This window comes from Nerophis lumbriciformis, linkage group LG02 (assembly GCF_033978685.3).
Source record: "Nerophis lumbriciformis linkage group LG02, RoL_Nlum_v2.1, whole genome shotgun sequence".
NCBI classification, from domain to species: Eukaryota; Metazoa; Chordata; class Actinopteri; order Syngnathiformes; family Syngnathidae; genus Nerophis; species Nerophis lumbriciformis.
The window spans coordinates 11,999,855-12,027,454 of NC_084549.2; the positions used below are offsets into that span (position 1 = coordinate 11,999,855).

The window sequence follows — 27,600 nt, forward strand, 5'->3', positions numbered from 1 at the left end:
TCGCCACCTCATCGCAGGGCCAACACAGATAGACAGACAACATTCACACTCACATCCACACACTAGGGCCAATTTAGTGTTGCCAATCAACTTATCCCCAGGTGCATGTCTTTGGAGGTGGGAGGAAGCCGGAGTACCCGGAGGGAACCCACGCAGTCACGGGGAGGACATGCAAACTCCACACAGAAAGATCCCGAGCCCGGGATTGAACCCAAGACTACTCAGGACCTTCGTATTGTGAGGCAGATGCACTAACCCCTCTGCCACCGTGCTGCCCTTAATTTTTTAACTATATGTGTTAAACATGCATTCATTATCTTTAAACACCTTTTACTTGTTAACAATATTAACTATATGTATTAAACATACTTGTATTATCATTAAACACCTTTAATTTTTTAACAATATTAACTATATGTGTTAAACATGCTTGCATTATCATTAAACACCTTTAACTTGTTAACAAAAACATATATTTCATAAATAAGTAAATATAAATTATATATATGAATGAGGTAGATCCCCACGACTTGATCAATTGAAAAGTAGCTCGCCTGCAGAAAAAGTGTGAGCACCCCTGCTCTAGAGCCATAGGTTCCCTACCCCTGGGATAGGACAAAAAAAAAAGAAAAAAAAAAAAGAAGTGCAAAAAGAAGTGTGCAACACTCCCCTCTAGCGGCAAACAGTATATCTTACAGTAATCGTGGCTGACATGGACAGTGCGTCGCCAGTACGCTAGATGTCGCTGCTGTGCTTTTCACAGCAAACGCTTGCTTCTAATTCGTGTGGTTTGTTTTGTGGCTGTCAACGCTAGTGTGTAAACAGCCTCTCACTGCACCACACTCCCGCGCACAAGCCGCTCCAAACCGCCAGCTTTTGACTCCTTTTTGGATTTTTTTCTGAATTGGAAAGTGTCGGTGATAACTACGCGGTCGACCACAACCTGGTGAGAAGGCGACTGGGAGACTTTCGAGCTTTGTTTTCGGGGGGTTGCGCAGACGACGGGCGCTGGTCGACCACCACCACCGCCATAGCATGGCTGCGGCGACCGCCGTGGAGGCTGACCCCGCTGCGAGTGACTTCAACCGGGCTTGGGATGAGACTCAGCTGCGGAAGTATTCTTTCCCCACCAAGACCATCCCGAGGCTTTCGCACACGGACCCCCGAGCGGAGTTGCTAATAAACAACGAGGTAACCACGCTAGTATCCTGCAGCTGCAACTCAATCTTAATGCATTGTTTTATATTTCATATTTTAGCATTTATATAGAACAGGCAGAGCCGGCCCAAGGCATAAGTGTACTAAGCGCTTGCTTAGGGCCCCGCGGCCACCAGGGGGCCCCCAAAAGCAATTAACAAAAAAATTCTTATTTTTTATTTTTTGCATGTAGAGTCTGACTGATGATTTCTAAATGATCAAAGATATATTATTGTACAAAAACACAATTTTAGGTCAACATTTTTGCACATTGCTGTTTCAGGTTTTTGTTACCAAAAATAATAAAGTGAATCAGAATCAGCTTTATTGTCCAGTTATGTTTAACACACATGGAATTTAACTTCAGTAGACTGCGCTCTCTTTGTACAAAGTAAACATTAAATATGAACAATTAACTAAAAATATAAACTAGTAATTAAAGACTAATATGTACAAGACTGATGAGACAAGATGACACTTTTACTGTAAATACAAAGCTTTATCACTTGGACTGTTCAACCCCAGGCCACTCTTGTAGCTGAATGTTTTCTACATTTTAAGATTAGTAACCATATGTGGCACTCTGGACATCATTCGTTCATTCATTGGTATTATTTATGTTCTTAACTGGGCCACCCCCATATCTTTATAAATGACATGTCATTTGTAAAGACATGCCAGGCTGACAATAGGATAATGTAAACAACACTGCCAGAGCCGCAATGAGTTTATAGTAGGTGTGTGAATGATCAACAATCAATATTATTGGCAGAAATAGAGGGCCCCAAAATCAAATTTTGCTTAGGGCCCCATGGAGGCTTGGGCCGGCACTGAGAACAGGGGTGTCAAACCCATTTTAGCTCAGGGGCCACATGTAGGAAAATATATTCCCAAATAAGCCGGAATGGTAAAATCAGGTCATGATAACTTAAAAATAAAGACAACTTCAGATTGTTTTCTTTGTTTAAAAATAGAACAAGCACAATCTGAAAACATAAAAATCATAATGTTTTTTTTACACTTCCATGTTGCTGTTCATAGTATCAATCAATCAATCAATGTTTACCGTATTTTTCGGACTATAAGTCGCAGTTTTTTTCCTAGTTTGGCCGGGGGTGCGACTTATACTCAGGAGCGACTTATGTGTGAAATTATTAACACATTACCGTAAAATATCAAATAATATTATTTAACTCATTCACGTAAGAGACTAGTCCAGGGGTCGGCAACACAAAATGTTGAATAAGCCATATTGGACCAAAAATACAAAAACAAATCTGTCTGGAGCCGCAAAAAATTAAAAGCCATATTACATACAGATAGTGTGTCATGAGATATAAATTGAAATAAGATGACTTAAATGAAACTAAATGACCTCAAATATAGCTACAAACGAGGCATAATGATGCAATATGTACATATAGCTAGCCTAAATAGCATGTTAGCATCGATTAGCTTGCAGTCATGCAGTGACCAAATATGTCTGATTAGCACTCCACACAAGTCAATAACATCAACAAAACTCACCTTTGTGCATTCATGCACAACGTTAAAAGTTTGGTGGACAAAATGAGATAGAAAAAGAAGTGGCATAAAACACGTCCTAGAAAGTCGGAGAAAGTTATACATGTTAACAAACTACGGTGAGTTCAAGGACCGCCAAAATTAGTAGGACAAAACGGCGCTCGCCAAATACTCGAATCAGTGAGGCATGTTTAATATAAACAGTGTGCTTTATAACAATTAGGGAGGTTTGCGTCATGTTTGTCCTCCTACGGAAACCATATTAAAACAATTTTTCATACATTTTTGAAAAAGCTTCAGAGAGCCACTAGGACTGCGCTAAAGAGCCGCATGCGGCTCTAGAGCCGCGGGTTGCCGACCCCTGGACTAGACGTATAAGATTTCATGGGATTTAGCGATTAGGAGTGACAGATTGTTTGGTAAACGTATAGCATGTTCTATATGTTATAGTTATTTGAATGACTCTTACCATAATATGTTACGTTAACATACCAGGCACGTTCTCAGTTGGTTATTTATGCGTCATATAACGTACGCTTATTCAGCCTGTTGTTCACTATTCTTTATTTATTTTAAATTGTCTTTCAAATGTCTATTCTTGGTGTTGGGTTTTATCAAATAAATTTCCCCAAAAAATGCGACTTATATATGTTTTTTTCCTTCTTTATTATGCATTTTCGGCCGGTGCGATTTATACTCCTGAGCGATTTATAATCTGAAAAATACAGTATACATAATTTTTTTTTAAATACAAAAAAATACAAAAATGTATTTCCAAGTGGGCCGAACTGGTAAAATCATGTCATGATAACTTAAAAATAAAGACAACTTCAGATTGTTTTCTTTGTTTAAAAATAGAACAAGCACAATCTGAAAACATACAAATCATAATGTTTTTTTTACACTTACATGTTGCTGTTCATAGTATCAGTCAATCAATCAATCAATCAATCAATGTTTACCGTATTTTTCGGACTATAAGTCGCAGTTTTTTCCCTAGTTTGGCCGGGGGTGCGACTTATACTCAGGAGCGACTTATGTGTGAAATTATTAACACATTACCGTAAAATATCAAATAATATTATTTAACTCATTCACGTAAGAGACTAGACCAGGGGTCGGCAACACAAAATGTTGAAAGAGCCATATTGGACCAAAAATACAAAAACAAATCTGTCTGGAGCCGCAAAAAATTAAAAGCTATATTACATACAGATAGTGTGTCATGAGATATAAATTGAAATAAGATGACTTAAAGGAAACTAAATGACCTCAAATATACCTACAAACGCCTAAATAGCATGTTAGCATCGATTAGCTTGCAGTCATGCAGTGACCAAATATGTCTGATTAGCACTCCACACAAGTCAATAACATCAACAAAACTCACCTTTGTGCATTCATGCACAACGTTAAAAGTTTGGTGGACAAAATGAGATAGAAAAAGAAGTGGCATAAAACACGTCCTAGAAAGTCGGAGAAAGTTATATATGTTAACAAACTACGGTGAGTTCAAGGACCGCCAAAATTAGTAGGACAAAACGGCGCTCGCCAAATACTCGAATCAGTGAGGCATGTTTAATATAAACAGCGTGCTTTATAACAATTAGGGAGGTTTGCGTCATGTTTGTCCTTCTACGGAAACCATATTAAAACAATTTTTCATACATTTTTGAAAAAGCTTCAGAGAGCCACTAGGACGGCGCTAAAGAGCCACATGCGGCTCTAGAGCCGCGGGTTGCCGACCCCTGGACTGGATGTATAAGATTTCATGGGATTTAGCGATTAGGAGTGACAGATTGTTTGGTAAACGTATAGCATGTTCTATATGTTATAGTTATTTGAATGACTCTTACCATAATATGTTACGTTAACATACCAGGCACGTTCTCAGTTGGTTATTTATGCCTCATATAACGTACACTTATTCAGCCTGTTGTTCACTATTCTTTATTTATTTTAAATTGCCTTTCAAATGTCTATTCTTGGTGTTGGCTTTTATCAAATAAGTTTTCCCCAAAAATGCGACTTATATATGTTTTTTTCCTTCTTTATTATGCATTTTCCGCCGGTGCGACTTATACTCCGGAGCGATTTATAATCCGAAAAATACGGTATATATACATTTTTTTTAAATACAAAAAAATGCAAAAATCTATTCCCAAGTGGGAATAGATTGTCATGATAACTTAAAAATAAAGACAACTTCAGATTGTTTTCTTTGTTTAAAAACAGAACGAGCACAATCTGAAAATATACAAATCATAATTTTTTTTTTTACACTTACATGTTGCTGTTCATAGTAGTCTATCTTATAAATAAAATTATCCATCCATCCATTTTCTACCGCTTGTCCCTTTCGGGGTCGCGGGGGGTGCTGGAGCCTATCTCGGCTGCATTCGGGCGGAAGGCGTGCTACACCCTGGAAAAGTCGCCACCTCATCGCAGAAATTAGATTATATATAAATAAATCTATTCCCAAGTGGGCCGGACTAGTAAAATCATGTCACGATAACTTAAAAATAAAGACAACTTCAGATTGTTTTCTTTCTTTAAAAATAGAACAAGAACAATCTGATAACATACAAATCATAATGTTTTTTTTACACTTAAATGTTGCGGTTCATAGTAGTCTATCTTATAAATTAAATTATCCATCCATCCATTTTTCTACCGCTTGTCCCTTTCGGGGTCGCTGGAGCCTATCTCTGCTGCATTCGGGCGGAAGGCGGGGTACACCCTGGACAAGTCGCCACCTCATCGCAGAAATTAAATTATACATATCCATCCATTTTTAACCGCTTGTCCCTTTTGGGGTGGCGGTAGGAAATTAAATTGTATATAAATTTAAAATAAATAAAATAAAATACAAAAAAAAAATTCTAAAATCACATTAAAAATAATCAAAGTAAAATAACACTCCCTCCCCCCCGTCCTACATTCCCATTACAGTGGGTAGCAATGTACTGCCTTCCTTTTCAACAAGCAGATAGAGAATCACGATAACTGACAAAAAATAAAAAATAAAAATAAAAATAAAAATCACAAGCATAGAGAGAAGTGTCACTGAATAAAAAACAACAACAACAAAAATAGAGTTGAGGTAAGTGAAAAGGTTCATTGTCAACAGTGAGTGTCACGTTCATCCTACAGTGTCTTTAATTCAGCTATGTAACTAATTATGCAGCCCCAAGTCAAGTCAAATTGTTTTGGTGTACCCCTCAGATTATATGAAATTTTCTCTAAATCTAAGAAAAACATGAGGTCCTTAAGCCATAGGAAGGCCTTGGGGGCAAACTGAGATTTCCACTCCGATAAAATCCTTCTACGGGCTATTAATGATGCAAAGGTGATACTATCCCGAAAAGTCTGCTTAATTTTTTGATAATTTGGTGGAAATGTATGTTTTAAATCAGGGGTGTCAAACTCATTTTAGGTCAGGGGCCACATAGAGGAACATCTATTCCCAAGTGGACCGGACTGGTAAAATCATGTCCGATAATTTACAAATAAAGACAACTTCAGATTGTTTTCTTTGTTTAAAAATAGAACGAGCACAATCTGAAAACATACAAATCATAATGCTTTTTTACACTTACATGTTGCTGTTCATAGTAGTCTATCTTCATTTGTCCTGATTTATAATTTCTGAATGAATGATATGATAATGTTCATCAGTCAGGTGTGAGTCTGGCAGAGTTTTAAAATGCTCTCATTGGTGCAAAATGTTAATCTATCAGAACATGTAATAATTAGTAATATCAAAATCAAATTACAGGATGTTATTAATGTAATTTGCTCATTTTCGTCATCTGACGTAACAACATCATGTGGTTTATTCCGTGCATATATAGCATCATCGACAACAAAACATGTGAATTTGGACTCATTTCATGAATCACACATGAAGTTAGTAGGGGATAGGTGTTATTTCAGCATATTTATGTGCGCCCAGATAATGTGACCCCAGTCCTCTATCTCAGTGGTTCTCAAATGGGGGTACGCGTACCCCTGGGGGTACTTGAAGGTATGCCAAGGGGTACGTGAGATTTTTTTTAAAATATTCTAAAAATAGCAACAATTCAAAAATCCTTTATAAATATATTTATTGAATAATACTTCAACAAAATATGAATGTAAGTTCATAAACTGAACATCAAATCAAGTAGGCTATTGCATTCATTACAATGCAACAACGCAATAATCAGTGTTGACAGCTAGATTTTTTGTGGACATGTTCCATAAATATTGATGTTAAAGATTTATTTTTTTGTGAAGAAATGTTTAGAATTAAGTTCATGAATCCAGGTGGATCCCTATTACAATCCCCAAAGAGGGCACTTTAAGTTGATGATTACTTCTATGTGTAGAAATCTTTATTTATAATTGCATCACTTGTTTATTTTTCAACAAGTTTTTAATTATTTTTATATCTTTTTTTCCAAATAGTTCAAGAAAGACCACTACAAATGAGCAATATTTTGCACTGTTATACAATTTAATAAATCAGAAACTGATGACACAGTGCTGTATTTTACTTCTTTATCTCTTTTTTTCAACCAAAAATGCTTTGCTCTGATTAGGGGGTACTTGAATTAAAAAAGGGGGTACATCACTGAAAAAAGGTTGAGAACCACTGCTCTATCTTAACTGGGCACATAGCTCCGCCCCCTCTGAAGTCACGGGCACTCCTGCGGCAGGGGATACAAATAATTGCTATTGCGACATCAAGTGGACACGTTTAGAAGAGCAGTTCCTTTCATTCAAAAATTTCAGCTAATTTTTATACTTACCAAAATCATCTCGCAGGCCTGATCCGTACCGGCTTCGGTACGTTTGACACCCCTGATATAGAATTTACAAAGGGGATTATTTAAGGAAAGCACTAAAATTGCATGCACATAGCAACATAAACGTATGATTTTATTTATCATGCCCTTGCATGTGTTAACTTGTCACACAACTTCATCTGCTTTCAGTGTTTGTTTGTTTTGACATGCATCACCGAGGCCCCGTTTACACTAAGCCGAATAAGGTTATCCAGGGTAAATCCCACCTAACCTTATCCTTGTCCACACACACACACACAATGGTCGTTTAATACCCCCTCCACACCTCCGTCCGCTGGCGCAACACGACCTAATACGAATGCGCGGAAAATGCGCACGTCATAGTCACCTCCATCGTTGCTTTGTGTGCAAGTTCTTAAACGTATCTTATCTGAACAATATCCAGTGTTGTGGTATTTGAATTAACTGGAATCCAGTGTGCTGTGGGCCCCTATTGTAGTGAATCACACCTGAGACAGACATCTTAAATTGATAAAATCTTTATTGGACACGTTGAAGTACACATTGTGACAAAGAACATTTGACAACAATCAATCTAGGGATCTAGTTTTCTGGTCAGGACACTCCTCACTCTTTTGCCTTCACCTTCATTGTCCATTCCTTTTTGGTGACTTTATATAGTCTGGACTTGGACCAGGCCTGGGCAATTATTTTGACTCAGGGGCCAAATTTAGAGAAAAAAATGTGTCTGGGGGCCGGTATATCTATTTTTAGGAACACTAATACAAACCTCACAATAATGTCTGATTGAATACTAAAAACGTTATAACAGACCGCCTTAAAAAAGGAATGGAATTTTTTTAATTTTTTTACTGAATGAGACACCCAGAATGTACATGAAAATAAAGAATGTGGGATTTACAATATTAACTATGAACGATAAAACACTGAATATTGACAAAAAATGAACGTCGACATATTTTGCAATCAAGCGAAATGCAACAAAACAGGGAAATATGAACGCGAAGGGTACAAATAAACCCACCTACAATCTGATATATCTGATACATCACTAAGCTCTAGAACTTTGTTGTGAAAATCTCCTTCCGCGTTTGTCCCTGACACCCGCATTTCAGGCTGACACTCTGTGGAAAGGCTCCTCCACTCACACTGCTTGGTGCCTGCTGTGACTTAGATTGCCATATTAACTAGAATATAATGCAAAAGTGCCAACTATTGAAATACTTTGTATAGATCAAGACTTACGGCCTTTTGAAAACATTTGGGAATGTCCGGCGGGTCAGATTGAAAAGCTTAAAGGGGAACATTATCACCAGACCTATGTAAGCGTCAATATATACCGGGTACCTTGATGTTGCAGAAAAAAGACCATATATTTTTTTAACCGATTTCCGAACTCTAAATGGGTGAATTTTGGCGAATTAAACGCCTTTCTATTATTCGCTCTCGGAGCGATGACGTCACAACGTGACGTCACATTGGGAAGCAATCCGCCATTTTCTCAAACACATTACAAACACCGAGTCAAATCAGCTTTGTTATTTTCCATTTTTTCGACTGTTTTCCGTACCTTGGAGATATCATGCTTCGTTGGTGTGTTGTCGGAGGGTGTAACAACACGAACAGGGATGGATTCAAGTTGCACCAGTGGCCCAAAGATGCAAAAGTGGCAAGAAATTGGACGTTTGTTCCGCACACTTTACCGACGAAAGCTGTGCTACGACAGAGATGGCAAGAATGTGTGGATATCCTGCGACACTCAAAGCAGATGCATTTCCAACGATAAAGTCAAAGAAATCTGCCGCCAGACCCCCAGGAAAAGAGAGCGGATGAGGGTATGTCTACAGAATATATTAATTGATGAAAACTGGGCTGTCTGCACTCTCAAAGTGCATGTTGTTGCCAAATGTATTTCATATGCTGTAAACCTAGTTCATAGTTGTTAGTTTCCTTTAATGCCAAACAAACACATACCAATCGTTGGTTAGAAGGCGATAGCCGAATTCGTCCTCGCTTTCTCCCGTGTCGTTTTCGTCGGTTTCGCTTGCATACGGTTCAAACCGATATGGCTCAATAGCTTCAGTTTCTTCTTCAATTTCGTTTTCGCTACCTGCCTCCACACTACAACCATCCGTTTCAATACATGCGTAATCTGTTGAATCGCCTAAGCCGCTGAAATCCGAGTCTGAATCCGAGCTAATGTCGCTATAAACTTGCTGTTCTATCCGCCATGATTGTTTGTATCGGCATCACTATGTGACGTCACAGGAAAATGGACGGGTGTATATAACGATGGTTAAAATCAGGCACTTTGAAGCTTTTTTAGGGATATATAACATTTTGAAAAAAACTTCAAAAAATAAAATAAGCCACTGGGAACTGATTTTTAATGGTTTTAACCCTTCTGAAATTGTGATAATGTTCCCCTTTAACGGGCCGCATGTGGCCCCCGGGCTTTAATTTGCCCAGGTCTGACCTAGACGTTGAGTCTGTGACATACATGGCGGACAATAACTGGTCACAGTCTGCTTTGCCAGTCCAAAAGCATACTGCGTTTTCCATAGTCTTCCCTTTACGGCAAGGTAATACAAAGCACATGCTACCTTTTTTTAAATCATATCCGCTAGAGCCCGCATTCTCGTTGTCTCCCCTTCGACAAATGGACAAAGTTTTTCGGTAAGTAGAATCACAGCTGACCTGGACATTGGAAAGTTCTCTTGCCGTCTGAGAAGTGTTGTATCCCAAATAGCTGCAATCGCTTTCTCTTAAGGTATTCATGTGTGATTTCCACAAGCGTCTGTACATGTAGAAGAAGAAGATACACGGGCATGTCTGGATGACTCGCCTCCATATTTCCAGTGGTTAGCTCCGAGTTCCGAAACCGCTTTATTATGAAGCTGGGTGGCGCGTTCTTTCTGACGTCACTTCCTGTGTGGGGAGCGGTCTTTCTGGCGTCACTTCCTCTCCGAACTCAGTTTGTAAACGATCAATGAGTCCATACAAAGCTAAGAGCCGGAGATTCAAGAAATACACGGCGCACTTACCCGTGTAAAACATTGTCCGAGGAGGGGGACCTTAAACGATGGTTTAGTGTAGCTGAAACGGGGCTTAGGCTAATTAATAATTCGTTTAAGGGGTTATCCGGCTTAGTGTAGACATAGCCTCAGTGCATGTGTTAACTTGTCACACAACTTCATCTGCTTTCGGTGTTTGTTTGTTTTGACATGCATCACCAAAGCTGCATCCAGCTAATCCTGTTTGTCACCATTAAGAAGGCCTAATAGTGACAAACTGCATTGTTGGCCATGTCAACAGGTTCATCATAATGAAATGAGTCATGCACCGAGCAGAAAAAAAGTGTATGATAATCTGAGTTCAGCCCAAGTAACCATGCTGTCCTGTGAGTAATTTGTCTCTAAGGTAATTGCATGATTGTATTTTAAATGATTAAGTAAATAAGATGTAATGGTGGTTGCATTGGACGGAGAAAACTGCGAGTTTTGAGCTGTGACATCTAGTTGTTTGGTTAAAGATGTAGACAAATTGTTTATGTTGAAATGACATCTTTGGTTGTAGGCAGCCGTTAAAATATGTTTGTAAACTGCACCTCTTTAAGGTGTGTGGTTCATATCAGTATCAGAATCAGTATCAGCTTTATTGGCTAGGTATGTTCAACACACAAGGAATTGGACTTGGTGGACGGTGTTTGCTTTCTACAATGTAAACACAAATGATTAACTGAAATATGAACAAGTACTTAAATAACTAATATAGGCAAGGCCAATAAGATAATAGTGCAGTGGTGAATAGAGCAAAAGGATGATGATATAGTTCTGAAATATGTTTGTACACATATTATTTCCAAATGTGTTAAGGTTGCTACAAGAGGGCATCATGCTAGATGATTGCGCAATACAGTACACATGACACATTGTTATCATTATCAAGCCAGACCAAAGAAATATAATTTTGGTCCTTTTTTTTGTTGCTATTATGTAGTAATTACTACGGACAAGGTTAGCTCAAAAGAGAGTGTTTCATAATTATAATTAATTGTGGCGGAATTTAGTCACAATAATGTTAGGGTTGTTTCTGGTCAATTTAGCAACTAATTGTTGTTAGTAGAAGAACACAAAGGCGATACAAGACAAGGGCAGTTTGTGTGAGTCTTTTTTTGGTTTAAAAATAACAATACACAGTGATAGAGAGTATTATGTTATTAGGAATACATTTGTGTACGTACAGTCATGCATTTTCTCAATGTGTACAGCTCCACTAATCATACTTGCCAACCTTGAGACCTTCGATTTCGGGAGGTGGGGGGAGTGGGGGGCGTGGTCGGTGCGGGGGCGTGGTTAAGAGGGGAGGAGTATATTTACAGCTAGAATTCACCAAGTCAAGTATTTCATATATATATATATATATATATATATATATATATATATATATAAGAAATACTTGACTTTCAGTGAATTCTAGCTATATATATATATATATATATATATATATATATATATATATATATATATATATAAATAAGAGAAATACTTGAATTTCAGTGTTCATTTATTTACACATATACACACACATAACACTCATCTACTCATTGTTGAGTTAAGGGTTGAACTGTCCATCCTTGTTCTATTCTCTGTCACTAATTTTCTAACCATGCTGAACACCCTCTCTGATGATGCATTCTGCTTCGTCTCCTTGTTGTGTGCGCAGTTGTGCACTGCACTCTCTAAAAGCCCTAGATGTTAATGTCACATATGCATGTACAGTAGATGGCAGTATTGTCCTGTTTAAGAGTATCACAACATTGCTGTTTACGGCAGACGAACTGCTTTACGGTAGACAAAAACGTGACTGCTGTTGTTGTGTGTTGTTGCCGCGCTGGGAGGACGTTAATGAAACTGCCTAACAATAAACCCACATAAGAAACCAAGAACTCACCCTCGATCATTCTACAGTTATAACATGATTGGGCAGGCATGCTGTTTATATTGTGGGAAAGCGGACGTGAAAACAGGCTGTCGACACGTCACTCAGGTCCGCCTGAATTTCGGGAGATTTTTGGGAGAAAATTTGTCCCGGGAGGTTTTCGGGAGAGGCGCTGAATTTCGGGAGTCTCCCGGAAAATCCGGGAGGGGTCAAGTATGCCACTAATGGACATTGGAGTGTTACTTTCAAAGACAAAATTAATGAGCGAATACACATAGGTAAATACACGAATTCTAGTAACATACTTTGGAAAATCAAAACATAAAACGTTTTGTTTTATGAATATAAATCTATCTGTGATAGTAATCTGGGTTTATTGTGTATGAAATTAACATAATTAATCATTGACATACACTCGAAATAATAACACAAACACACGGCATAGACGCTCGATATATTGGCGTGACTATCACGGGCGTATGCAAATGGAATAATTCGAATTATTACGAGAAATACACATAAGCTTTTGCAAGAGCATGGAATATTTAAAAAGTACTATTAAAACCAATTTGAATGCGAGTAATGTAAAATATGCAACTAAAAGCAGCAACAAGAAACAAGCTGAAAAAATAAAGAAATTGAAAATTGTTAGCATGGGTACCCAACTTTGATTCAATCAAAGTACACATTTTCTTTAGTGACCAAAACAAGAGGTTAACGCATCCTTACTGGCAAAACTATCTGTTGATTAATAAAATCCTATTATTTTCCTTATTTCCGTCCGTGACGAACGCTCGGCATAAACTTACTGGTAACACCAAATTGTCAACAAGTTCTATTTATACCCTAAGCACGGCGGATGAATATCGTTTATCGCACCACGTGTTTACATAAATTATACGTTCGTGATGCGTTACACAATTCTCTCCGGGTGAAACAATTCCCTCTTATAAAGGCATAATTCAGAAAAGATGTTATAGTAAAATAGCTTGTTTATTTCTTATATAAATTATCAAACGATTAGAACTATTTCGCGCGCGGATGTTTTATGTGAAACTGTTGTTACGGGGTCGTTTGAAAATAGAAATTGGTTACACAAAATAATTAAGAACGTATGCGTTTTTCACCACCGGTTTTGATGAACTTTGCGATTTCGGTGGATGCTACAGAAATACTTCTGTATATATTCATATTTCATCAACAGAATATGAATTGTTAATAAACTGACCAATTCATTTAAGCTGTATTTTTCTTGCATAAACGGGAATGGGGGTAAAAAGTAACGCTATAAATCGCGTTTTTCCATGTTTTTGGGTCATTTTTATGCTATTTCCAAGCATCTCCTTTTTATTATCGTTGATTTTAAATGGTCAAACTAATGCATATTATATATGCATGCCCTAGTACAGTGGTTCTCAAATGGGGGTACGCGTACCCCTGGGGGTACTTGATGGTATGCCAAGGGGTACGTGAGATTTTTTTTAAATATTCTAAAAATGGCAACATTTCAAAAATCCTTTATAAATATAATTATTGAATAATACTTCAACAAAATATGAATGTAAGTTCATAAACTCAGTGAAGCACAAGCTCGGGTTTCTCACTAAAATGTCTGTCAAAAAGAACTGTGGAAAGAAATGCAACAATGCAATATTCAGTGTTGACAGCTAGATTTTTTGTGGACATGTTCCATAAATATTGATGTTAAAGATTTCTTTTTTTGTGAAGAAATGTTTAGAATTAAGTTCATGAATCCAGATGGATCTCTATTACAATCCCCAAAGAGGGCACTTTAAGTTCATGATTACTTCTATGTGTAGAAATCTTTATTTATAATTGAATCACTTGTTTATTTTTCAAAAAGTTGTTAGTTATTTTTATATATTTTTTTCCAAATAGTTCAAGAAAGACCACTACAAATGAGCAATATTTTTGCACTGTTATACAATTTAATAAATCAGAAACTGATGACATAGTGCTTCTTTATCTCTTTTTTTCAACCAAAAATGCTTTGCTCTGATTAGGGGGTACTTGAATTAAAAAAATGTTCACAGGGGGTACATCACTGAAAAAAGGTTGAAAACCACTGCCCTAGTAAACAAAAAAAAGGCATATTTATTTTGATTGTTACATTTTGAAGTACATTTGTGCAGGTGGGTGCGAATGTACCCATTACCAATTAATTATAACTGTTTTAATCAAGCTAGCTAGCTTAAATTGTTAATGAGTGCTTTTTCTTATAGTAAGCAATACATGCTTTTGAGACATAAAAATGCAAACTAATATTGTTGCCTTACTGAATAACCTTTTTAATATTTAGTTCACAGATTGTTAGCGTTTAAATAGTCTTCAGCCAGGCATTAGAGCGCCGGGTTTCTGTTAAAGTGTCTAATCTTGCTCTTAAAACATCTCTGCTTGAAGACTGGCCTCAATGCGCATGTAAGGAATACATTGTGTTTTGTCGTCAAAAATACGGCGAGAATTGGGTAAATGTAACTTTTATAGACGTCTTATTCAATATTATTTGAGGTTTTAGTTCACATTGAGAGAGTGAGTGCTAAACCAGACATTCCAGCCACAGTAATGCGCAATCATCGTTTGGATTAAACATATCTGGTGAGCAATGCACGGTTTTTTTTTGGGACAAAATATGGCGAAAACCGGGTAAATAATTTTTTTAATGGACGTAATATTGAGTACCGATTTAAGACGTAAGTTCACATTGACATTTTATTCGTATCAAATCAGACTTTCGATTCATACAAGCCGTCATGCGCGGTGTGTGTAATCTCTCCCTTGTTAGAACATATCTGGTCAAAGTTCATGTAAAAAGCATTTTCTGGGCCCTTTTTAGTGGTGCCTAATAAAAAGGTGCATGTTGGGGAAGCGCGCGCAGGTTTCTCTATCACTTCCTTCCAGAGAAGCACTTGAGAGACGTGCCCGCGCTGCAGCGGGAGCGCGCATGGCTGAGTACGTTCTCTTAGTCACGTAGCCCCCATTGCCAGGGTGTCCAATGGCAATCTTCAGCACCATCCCCACTGGCGATGACGATGGTGTGTGCGTGGATGTTTTATGGCGCTCCTCCTGTCATAATTCAAGTGCAATCTGTTCTCTACAAGGGTATGTATTCACTGCTTTGTTTGATGTGGAAACAACATCAATCCTACAGCTCAAAAGTTGACATACACTTGTAAAGAACATAATGTCATGCAGGGGCGTCACTAGCTTTTAAGGACAGGGGGGGGCTTTGCCCCCAGGAGATGCACAGGATGCGAGCGAATGTTACGCACGAGCACAAAACTTCACAAACGGCTAACAAAGACTTAGAAATGATTCATTGTTATTATTATTATTTAAAAGAAATGCACGGGACGAAATGAAATGCTCCCCGGGACGATGGCTTTTAACCATTTTTTTCTCTTTTTCTTTTTATGTATTTATTCATTTTACATTTTATATTAAATGTCTTGGTTTTTCCTTCCTCTGAAAATCCTATGAAATGTTTAACAAGCCATCCTATAATAATAAAACAGCTATTAATGTAACAATACAATAAAACAAATATAATTAATGATGTTTTTTTTTCCATTATTTTAACAGTAGGCTAATGTATATTACTTTATATAGATTCTACAAGAAACACAAAACTTAAAAAAATAAATTATTTACAATTGCACACACAAGGTTTTGTGCAGCTTAACTCATTGTAAAGGAAGATAATGTGCTTCGTACACCTGCAGGACCGCAAGCAAGGTCGCAGAGAAAATGCGGGCTGGAGTTTGAGTGATGTGGGCATTTTCTATATGAACAAGTGGAATGGATTGGATACCGACGCACTAAAGGGGCTCTCTACCTTACGCTACGAAGTGAGGGGAAACTGAGTGAATAATAACAGGTTATATGATTATTTATTTAAACTCATATTTGGGCAACTTTATAATGAATATGTTGGCATTTATTTGTAAAAAAACCCCAAAAAACACCAAATTATTTAGGGGGGCTTAAGAATATTTTAGGGGGGCTTGAGCCCCCCTAAAATAGGCCTAACAACGCCAATGATGTCATGGCTGTCTTGAGTTTCCAATCATTTCTACAACTCTTATTTTTTTTGTGATAGAGTGATTGGAGCACATACTTGTTGGTCACAAAAAAAACATTCACAAAGTTTGGTTGTTTTATGAATTTATTATGGGTCTACTGAAAATGTGAGCAAATCTGCTGGGTCAAAAGTATACATACAGCAATGTTAATATTTTCGGGGCTACTGTGCATGCTCGTCACTCCCGACGATTTCCCCATTAATTTGAGCGAGGATGAAAGATTCGTGGATGAGGAAAGCGAGAGTGAAGGACTAGAGGGCAGTGGGAGCGATTCAGATAGGGAAGATGCTGTGAGAGGCGGGTGGGACCTGATATTCAGCTAGGGAATGACTAAAACAGTAAATAAACACAAGTAGCCACAACACAACTAGGCTTATATTTAATATGCTACAAATTAATCCCGCATAACAAACCCATCCCCCCTCCCGTCCATATAACCCGCCAATACAACTCAAACACCTGCACAACACACTCAATCCCACAGCCCAAAGTACCGTTCACCTCCCCAAAGTTCATACAGCACATATATTTCCCCAAAGTCCCCAAAGTTACGTACGTGACATGCACATAGCAGCACGTACGTACTGGCAAGCGATCAAATGTTTGGAAGCCGCAGCTGCATGCGTACTCACGGTACCGCGTCTGCGCATCCAACTCAAAGTCCTCCACAGGCCAATGGTAAAGCTTGACTGTCATCTTTCGGGAATGTAAACAATGAAACATCGGCTGTGTTTGTGTTGCTGCAGCCGCCCGCAATAGACCGCTTCCCACCTACAGCTTTCTTCTTTGCTGTCTCCATTGTTCATTGAACAAATTGCAAAAGATTCACCAACACAGATGTCCAGAATACTGTGGAATTTTGCGATGAAAACAGACAACTTAATAGCTGGCCACCATGCTGTCCCAAAATGTCCTCTACAATCCGTGACTTTACGCGCCGGCGTCATCATACCGAGACGTTTTCAGCAGGATATTTCGCGCAAAATTTAAAATTGCACTTTAGTAAGCTAATCCGGCCATATTGGCATGTGTTGCAATGTTAAGATTTCATCATTGATATATAAACTATCAGACTGCGTGGTCGGTAGTAGTGGGTTTCAGTAGGCCTTTAAGAGATGAGAGAAATTTTGAACTTTTTTTGGTAAATTCTCATTTACCAGGAATTTTGTTACAAGAAATGCATAATAACCGGAATGCAAGGAATTTTTGGACGGGAGTGGTGGTGGTGGTGGTGGGTGGGGTGGGGGTTATTTGGGGTCCACATTGGGTCAAAACAGGGATGTAAAACTGGTTTTCATTCAGGGCCACATGGCAGTTATGGCTGCCATCAGAGGGCCGCTTGTAACAGCGAATAATGTATGAATTTGCCTCTGGATTTCATCATTAAATATATAAATTGTTTTAAGTAAATTGTCGATTTTACAGTAAAAAGTTTACATTTACAAAATTTCACTGTAAAATATAGTGTTTTTCAACATTTTACGGTAAACGGAAAAACAGTACCACTGTTTTTTGGGGAGGTTTACGGAAAAAGCTGGCAGCTTAGTTCCCAGAATTTTGTGTTAAATTTACATTGGTTTTTACAGCATTATATTGTTAATGGAAAAACAGTAGAAGTTATTTTTTTATTCTGACAACTTAGCTGCCAGTTTTTCTACTGTAAAAACAAATGTACCGTCTTTCCATTTACAGTAACACACCGTTAAAAACAACAACCGTAGATTTTATACTTAAAAACTGGCAGCTCAGTCAACATAATTTTAACGCAACAAACAGTTGTAGTTTTTTTCAATTTACAGTAATATGCTGTAAAAAATTTAACATTTATTGTCATTTTTTTATTAATTTGATGGGTAGTTTGCTGTAGAGTTAAGTATTTTTATTTAGACAAAAACATGTTTGTATTTGTCATTGTATTGTCTTATGGAAAATGTGAAATTATGGGAAACATAGGAATGTTTAACAATCACCAGGAAAACCAAATGTTTTGAAGTTGAAAGGATTTAAATCGGTTGGAAAATGTAAGGAAATGTGTAACTCGGACATTTTGTCAATTTCCAGGGATGTTCCGGTCAGGGCTTTATGCTGTTGATACCAATAACGACATTAATCATGTGGTTTACCTGTAAAATGTTCAATTTATTTATAGTTTAATAATATTACTGAGTGTTGTTAAAAGGAAAGGCCATGTAACACAGTGGTAAAAATGCCCCTGTGCCAACTTTTTTGCAATGTGTTGCTGCCATTAATTTCAAAGTTAATTAATTTTTGCCCCAAAAAATGGAAGTTTCTCAGTTCCAACATTAAATATCTTGTCTTTGCTGTCTATTCAATTGAATATAAATGGTAAATGGTAAATGGGTTGTACTTGTATAGCGCTTTTCTACCTTTTTAAGGAACTCAAAGCGCTTTGACACTATTTCCACATTCACCCATTCACATTCACAGATTGATGGCGGGAGCTGCCATTCACGGCGCTAACCAGGCCCATCAGGAGCAAGGGTGAAGTGTCTTGCTCAAGGACACAACGGACGTGACTAGGATGGTAGAAGGTGGGGATTGAACCAGTAACCCTCAGATTGCTGGCACAGCCACTCTCCCAACTTTGCCACGCCGTCCCCCGTTCAATAGAAGTTGAAAAAGCCCTGTGATGAGGTGGCGACTTGTCCAGGGTGTACCCCGCCTTCCGCCAAAAGCAGCTGAGATAGGCTCCAGCAAACCCCGCGACCCCGAACGGGACAAGCGGTAGAAAATGGATGGATGGATGGAATAGCAACACGATATTTAAACTTCCTCTAACATGTTGTCCTCCTCCTCCAGTGATAATGTACTTGATAATGATGCCTAAGATACAAAGAAATGCAGTTTATTTGCCACAATGGAAGTGATAATTATTAACTTGGCTGTGAATGGAGACACATAATTAGCTGTTAACCGCTTGTCAAAAAAAATACAGTGTCAGCCGGAGGTTGTGATCGTTATTAAAATGCATTAATCGGCAATGGTGATCACATTCTTTTTTTACAAAAATCGGTCAATACTGATCAGTGGCCGACCAATTGGCGCATCCCTAGTCAATGCAGAATTGTGCGAATAACAGGACAATCTGGACGGTACCAATACCATAGCCCGAATGTCTTAAAAATGTTTTTTAACGTTGTAATACTTGGAATCGTTTGAGAAATGTTTGAAATATGAAGATTACATATGGGCTTCTTTATTCCAGGAGCCGGTGGTCCTAACCGATACCAACCTCGTGTATCCGGCACTCAAATGGGACGTTGCGTATCTCCAAGAGAACATCGGCAACGGGGACTTCTCCGTCTACATGGCGGAGAACCACAAGTTCCTCTACTACGACGAGAAGAAAATGTCCAACGTGGATAACTTTGTCCCCAGGTCCCGGCGGAAGGAGATGAAATTCTCTGAATTTGTGGAGAAGATGCAGGAGACGCAGCAGAGTGGCGGGGAGGAGAGGTGGGACGGATTTACAGAAAACACTTGTTGTGATTGTTTGCGTGCTGTTGGTGCGTTTCATTTGTACCGGGAAGTCGGAATTTCTGAGTTCCTAGTAGGGTTGTACGGTACTAATGAATCATATTCAGTACTTAGACTTCCTTTTTATTGTCATTCAAATTCGAACATTACAGTACAGAAAAGAACAAAATTTCGTTGCATTAGCTCATGGTAGTGCAGGATAAAAAAGCAATAAGGTGCAGATATAAATAAATAGATTACTGTACAGATAAGTATATTGCACTTTTGCATATGCATCCACGTTTATGGATGTATGTTATATTGTCTTTATATTCCAGCCATTTAATCCATTTTTTGGGGGAATTGAGGGGATTATTATGATGCGTTCAAGTACTACATTCAGTCATATTCAGTACTATACCGCCTCTAAAAAGTACTGGCCGTTAGTGTATCTACACCTAACATCCACTGTAATGATACCAAGTACAGGAGCGCATCTAGTCGATACTACTATGATTACATCTATATTTTTTTAGCATCACAAAATCTTTTTTAGTTTTTAAAAAAAAATTTACATTATGTTTACAAACTCAGGAAATACGTCCCTGGACACACGAGGACTTTGAATATGACCAATGTATGATTCTGTAACTACTTGGTATTGGACTGATACCTAAATTTGTGATATCATCCAAAACTAATGTAAAGCATCCAAATAACAGAAGAATAAGAGATTATTACATTTGAATAGAAGTGTAGATAGAACATGTTAAAACAGAAATTAACCAGATATTAACAGTTAATGAACAAGTAGATTAATAATTCATTTTCTACCACTTGTCCTTCATAATTTTGACAAAATGATAGATGACACAATATGTTACTGCATATGTCAGCAACTAAATTAGGAGCCTTTGTTTGCTTACTTACTACTAAAAGACAAGTTGTCTAGCATGTTCACTATTTTATTTAAGGACAATCTTCCAATAAGAAACATGTGTTTAATGTACCGTAAGATTTTTTTGTTAAAATAAAGCCAATAATTAAATTTTTTGTGGTACCCTTTATTTAGAAAAGTATCGAAAAGTACCGAAAAATATCGAAATACATTTTGGTACCGGGACAACACTAGTTCCTAGTCGGAATTTCAACTGGAACGTCCCTCAAGGTCGGGTATCCGACTGGGAAAGTCGGAGCATTCTCACCACCCAAGAGTCGGTTTCAAGGATGCAAACATTGATGTCCGCTTCTATAACATCAGTTATTTGCACTTCTGATGAGTTTTCGTCGCAGTAAATCAGCCATATATGATGTATTGTTCAAAGTCAATCAATCAATCAAAGTTTATTTATATAGCCCTTAATCACAAGTTATTGTTGTATGTTTTTTATATGATAACGTAAGGCTACGCTGATAAAATAATATCAATATATATCATAATAGACACATAATTGATATCAATATAAAATGCGTTCGATAAAGTATTCGCTATATATTTATATTTTGGAAAAAAACAGAAATTATGAAACAAGATTTGTATCTTGAAGTCACTCACGCTTTGGGACCCCAACAAACCGGAAACAGGAAGTGTCACTCAGCAATGGGAGGGAAATGCTAACAGACAATCACGTAACAGTATCGACTACCAAGTTTGGTTGCGCCGTCTTTCTGTCTCGCTGTAGACTCTCTGCACGGAGTGAGACGAGAACCGGTAACATCTTGATATGTCAACTCAATAACATAAACTTGTCTTTAGTTTTGATGGTTTTCATGCAGACAGTGCGGCAACACCCTAACACTTCCAATGTGTCGGTTTAATGAGGAGCTTCCCAAGCTACTCTGTGTAGTGTTTACTAGCTTATACACTACTGCCATCTAGTGTCTTTAATCTGCCATTACATTCAAATCTACTTTAATTAGTTTATTACCATTCTACCTGGCTACCAGACACTTTCTCCACTGATAAATAGCACCCTTGGTAAGTTGGAAATTGTTTTACTGTATTTATTGGCAGGCTTGAATAAATCATAAAAAGTATCAATAATTATCGATATGGATCATTATAAAAAACTTATATAATGATGTAGTTTTCAGCCATATTGCTCATTGTAGTGTAAACGGCATGTATTTCAATAGCATCTGTGTTTCCTCTTCATCCGCCGTGTTTGAAGGTTGCAGAAAGAGTGCACATTTTCACATAAGTTGTTTATATTCAGACAAGGCAAAGGCAAAAATAGCTTTCGTGGATGTGGCCATCTTGATTTCCGACATCGTAAGTGGAACGCTCACAACTTTGGGTGTCAAGTAATTCCCAGCTCCGACATCCCGCTTCCGATGTAAATGGAACGCCGCATGTCTGTGCCTGCATTATTCAATTTTACTGCATCATAAACTTAATGGATTATTTTGGCCGCTAGGTTTGTCAAAAAATTATTAGCACTCTACTTCAACTTAAAGACAGTATAAGTCCATCCCAGATAGTTAATAATAAATAGGTTCAGGTTAGAGATGTCCGATAATGGCTTTTTTTTGCCGATATCCGATATTCCGATATTGTCCAACTCTTAATTACCGAGTCCGATATCAACCGATACCGATATATACAGTCGTGGAATTAACACATTATTATGCCTAATTTTGTTGTGATGCCCCGCTGGATGCATGAAACAATGTAACAAGGTTTTCCAAAATAAATCAACTCAAGTTATGGAAAAAAAAAATGCCAACATGGCACTGCCATATTTATTATTGAAGTCACAAAGTGCATTATTTGTTTTAACATGCCTCAAAACAGCAGCTTAGAATTTGGGAGATGCTCTCCCTGAGAGTGCATGAGGAGGTTGAGGTGGGCGGGATTGGGTTGGGGTTTGGGGGGGGGGGGGATGTATATTGTAGCGTCCTGGAAGAGTTAGTGCTGCAAGGGGTTCTGGGTATTTGTTCTGTTGTGTTTATGTTGTGTTACGGTGCAGATGTTCTCCCGAAATGTGTTTGTCATTCTTGTTTGGGGTGGGTTCACAGTGTGGCGCATATTTGTAACAGTGTTAAAGTTGTTTATACGGCCACCCTCAGTGTGACCTGTATGGCTGTTGACCATTCACTAGTGTGTGTGAAAAGCCGTACGTATTATGTGATTGGACCGGCACGCAAAGGCAGTGCCTTTAAGGTTTATTGGCGCTCCGTACTTCTCCCTACGTCCGTGTACCACTCCGTACAGCGGCGTTTTAAAAAGTCATACATTTTACTTTTTTAAACTGTTACCGATAATTTCCGATCTTACATTTTAAAGCATTTATCGGCCGATAATATCGGCAGCCCGATATTATCGGACATCTCTAGTTCAGGTTAATGTTTTTTGATACTTACTGTTGTTCATTGTTTGGAATGTAAGAAAATATTCACTCAAAGGCTGGACTCCAGGGAGGGGGTCCAGACTGAGGCCTAGGGGGAAAAAAAACTATAGCCATAGCACACATAAACATGTTACATAGAATCAACAAAACTTGCAACAGAGAGGAGGGAGTGGGAGCTACGGAGGCCGGCTGTTGCTGTATAAGCGCTACTTAGCCGTCCGTCGCCCGTAAGGGGAATCAAGCAATGGTGAAGGCGTGGGGTGGGGGTGTCCGTGTGCATATGCCCTTTCTCTCCGTTGTCAAGTTTGTTGTCACAGAAATAAGAAATGAACAAATGTTTTTGCGTACTGCAATGGCGGCCGTTGTGCTCCAATACAACGTTTTTAGGCACATGCAACTGTGTTCAGCCAATCATCGGCCTAAAGGTTCAAAATCCCACGTCGCTACTTGAAACCAAAAACAGTTCCTGAAGAACTAAATCGACCCGGGTAGTTTTTGGTGGAAACACAGGGGGAACTTTATATGCACGAGTAATTGGGATATTACTGTGTGGAAGTTGCGTCCTCGCAGTCCCACTGTCAGACACGGCACAGGAGCCCAGCGCGCAGGTTTGAACAAGGTTTTAATGCTCATGTGTTTTCACAAAGTTTTCTATCCAGCAGGACGCGACTTTTCAGCCACGTGCGTATGCTCTCTCCCCTCCTGCTACCGGCCGCTTACTGTTAAAGACAACAGATGATTAGATTAACACGTACCACCTGTGAAATCTAATCACCTGCCAGCTGTGTCTCGCCGTCAGCACTGCCACGCCCCCGTCTGATGGTGCTCTGTCCTCAGCACCATGGACAGAGGCGGTGACCTTTGCTCCTGCAGACAGTGCTGGCCACGTCTCCCTCCACATACTGCAAATGCTTTTATTCACAATTTTACTTCATCCTATCAATTAGCCCGTCATAATATCCCGACTTACCGTAAATCTCAAAGGTATGACTCTTTTCTCGTTGTCTTACATTTGATCACGTTTTTATAGAGAAGCACTACTCATGTGATTGTGTCTTATTGTTATTATTTTTATTGGCGTTAATAGTATTATTAGTACCGTGATGAAAACAAGATGTCTTAGTGCGTGTCCTACTGTTGTCCAGGATATACCTCCAGCAGACCTTAAACGACACCGTCGGAAAGAAAATAGTTGTTGACTTCCTGGGTTTCAACTGGAACTGGATCAACAAGCAGCAAGCCAAGAGGAACTGGGGACAGCTGACATCCAACCTCCTACTGATAGGCATGGAAGGTACGCTGGTTTCACACTCCCCCCCCACCATCCCGCCCCTTCACTAGCATTTAATGATTTAATTCCACTTTCACTTTGAAAGGTAACGTGACACCGGCGCATTATGACGAGCAGCAGAACTTTTTTGCACAAATCAAAGGCCAAAAAAGATGCATCCTCTTCCCTCCAGACCAGTTTGAGTGTCTTTATCCGTACCCTGTGCATCACCCCTGCGACAGACAGAGTCAAGTAAGTCGCTGTTGGAGATTATTACATAACTGCAGAGAGCACCAGGTTATTGATATACAAACCCCGTTTCCATATGAGTTGGGAAATTGTGTTAGATGTAAATATAAACGGAATACAATGATTTGCAAATCCTTTTCAAGCCATATTCAATTGAATGCACTACAAAGACAAGATATTTGATGTTCAAACTCATGAACTTTATTTTTTTTGCAAATAATAATTAACTTAGAATTTCATGGCTGCAACACGTGCCAAAGTAGTTGGGAAAGGGCATGTTCACCACTGTGTTACATGGCCTTTCCTTTTAACAACACTCAGTAAACGTTTGGGAACTGAGGAGACACATTTTTTAAGCTTCTCAGGTGGAATTTTTTCCCATTCTTGCTTGATGTACAGCTTAAATTGTTCAACAGTCCGGGGTCTCCGTTGTGGTGTTTTAGGCTTCATAATGCGCCACACATTTTCAATGGGAGACAGGTCTGGACTACAGGCAGGCCAGTCTAGTACCCGCACTCTTTTACTATGAAGCCACGTTGATGTAACACGTGGCTTGGCATTGTCTTGCTGAAATAAGCAGGGGCGTCCATGGTAACGTTGCTTGGATGGCAACATATGTTGCTCCAAAACCTGTATGTACCTTTCAGCATTAATGGCGCCTTCACAGATGTGTAAGTTACCCATGTCTTGGGCACTAATACACCCCCATACCATCACAGATGCTGGCTTTTCAACTTTGCGCCTATAACAATCCGGATGGTTCTTTTCCTCTTTGGTCCGGAGGACACGACGTCCACAGTTTCCAAAAACAATTTGAAATGTGGACTCGTCAGACCACAGAACACTTTTCCACTTTGTATCAGTCCATCTTAGATGAGCTCAGGCCCAGCGAAGCCGACGGCGTTTCTGGGTGTTGTTGATAAACGGTTTTTGCCTTGCATAGGAGAGTTTTAACTTGCACTTACAGATGTAGCGACCAACTGTAGTTACTGACAGTGGGTTTCTGAAGTGTTCCTGAGCCCGTGTGGTAATATCCTGTACACACTGATGTCGCTTGTTGATGCAGTACAGCCTGAGGGATTGAAGGTCACGGGCTTAGCTGCTTACGTGCAGTGATTTCTCCAGATTCTCGGAACCCTTTGATGATATTACGGACCGTAGATGGTGAAATCCCTAAATTCCTTGCAATAGCTGGTTGAGAAAGGTTTTTCTTAAACTGTTCAACAATTTGCTCACTTATTTGTTGACAAAGTGATGACCCTCGCCCCATCCCTGTTTGTGAATGACTTAGCATTTCATGGAATCTACTTTTATACCCAATCATGGCACGCACCTGTTCCCAATTTGCCTGTTCACCTGTGGGATGTTCCAAATAAGTGTTTGATGAGCATTCCTCAACTTTATCAGTATTTATTGCCACCTTTCCCAACTTCTTTGTCACGTGTTGCTGGCATCAATTTCTAAAGTTAATGATTATTTGCACAAAAAAATTATTTATCAGTTTGAACATCAAATATGTTGTCTTTGTAGCATATTCAATTGAATATGGGTTGAAAATGATTTGCAAATCATTGTATTCCGTTTATATTTACAACTAACACAATTTCCCAACTCATATGGAAACAGGGTTTGTAATTTAGTGCAGGGGAAGCTACCTTGTTTTTCGGACCATAGGGCGCACCGGATTAAAAGGCGCACTGCCGATGAGCGGGTCTATTCAGGTCTATTTTAATACAAAAGGTGCATTAAAGGGGTCATATTATGATTTTTTTTTTTTTCATTTATTTATTTATTTCAGCCAATGACATAAAAAAGTACAAAGCTGACAACACATAATAATATAAATTAATATAGTGCAAAAGGTAATTTATAGTATGTAATGCATGATTGTCCAGTTTTGCCTGAAAGGGAGTGGGAAGACACAGACTACAATGGCGGATGCGCGCACATTTTCAGGACTTATGCAGATCCCAAATACACATCAGCAGGTAGCAGATGGTAAGAAAAGTTGCTTTTGCATAATATTTCGAATCAAAACAGCAGGTAATATGTCTCCTAATAGGTGCCATTTTGCGGTCCTTATACACACACCATAATAATACAAAAAATGTAATGCGGCGACAATCCATCAAGCGGAGCGGCTTCATAGCTTACTGAAGTTGTACTAAACATATTTTGACAGATTTTTGAGCGCCATGTGTAATGTTCTATATTCTCAATGGAACATTAACATTTTTGGTGTTGTATCTCTTATGTGTGACTCCCATCTACTGGTCACACTTATCATTACACCACGTACCAAATAAAATTGCTTCGAGGTCGATGAGCACAACCAGAATTATGCCGTACATTAGGCGCACCGGGTTATAAGGCGCACTGTCGAGGTTTTGAAAAAAATGAAAGGCTTTTAAGTGCGCCTTATGGTTAGAAAAATACGGTACTTAAGTCGGCCATTCCCGTCAATGTCGACTAAATCATCAAGCCCAGGTACACCGTCTTCTTATCATTACTAAAATATCCGCAGTTAAGTTGACCGCTTTTCTCAACATAAAATTTGAAAAGGGTTATTTTGATTAAAAATCTGTCTTTTTATGTGGACATACGTATTGTGGCCAAACAGCTACATTTTTGTTTAATCTGACATCACATGGACAAAGATAAGACCTTCTGCAGGAAAGTTC

The 27,600-nt window shown here is 38.6% G+C and overlaps 1 protein-coding gene across 1 annotated transcript in view; it reads left to right on the forward strand.

The window, feature by feature from the left end:
• Window positions 1-794: 794 nt before the first annotated feature.
• The window catches only part of hif1an (hypoxia inducible factor 1 subunit alpha inhibitor), a 41,201-nt gene continuing 14,395 nt past the window's right edge, over window positions 795-27,600 (forward strand). Inside the window, exons 1-4 of the mRNA XM_061936151.1 lie at window positions 795-1,191; window positions 19,800-20,050; window positions 24,546-24,694; window positions 24,777-24,922. Coding sequence (XP_061792135.1) covers window positions 1,036-1,191; window positions 19,800-20,050; window positions 24,546-24,694; window positions 24,777-24,922 — 702 coding nt within the window. The 5' untranslated portion in view covers window positions 795-1,035. The remainder of the gene's footprint in view (window positions 1,192-19,799; window positions 20,051-24,545; window positions 24,695-24,776; window positions 24,923-27,600) is intronic.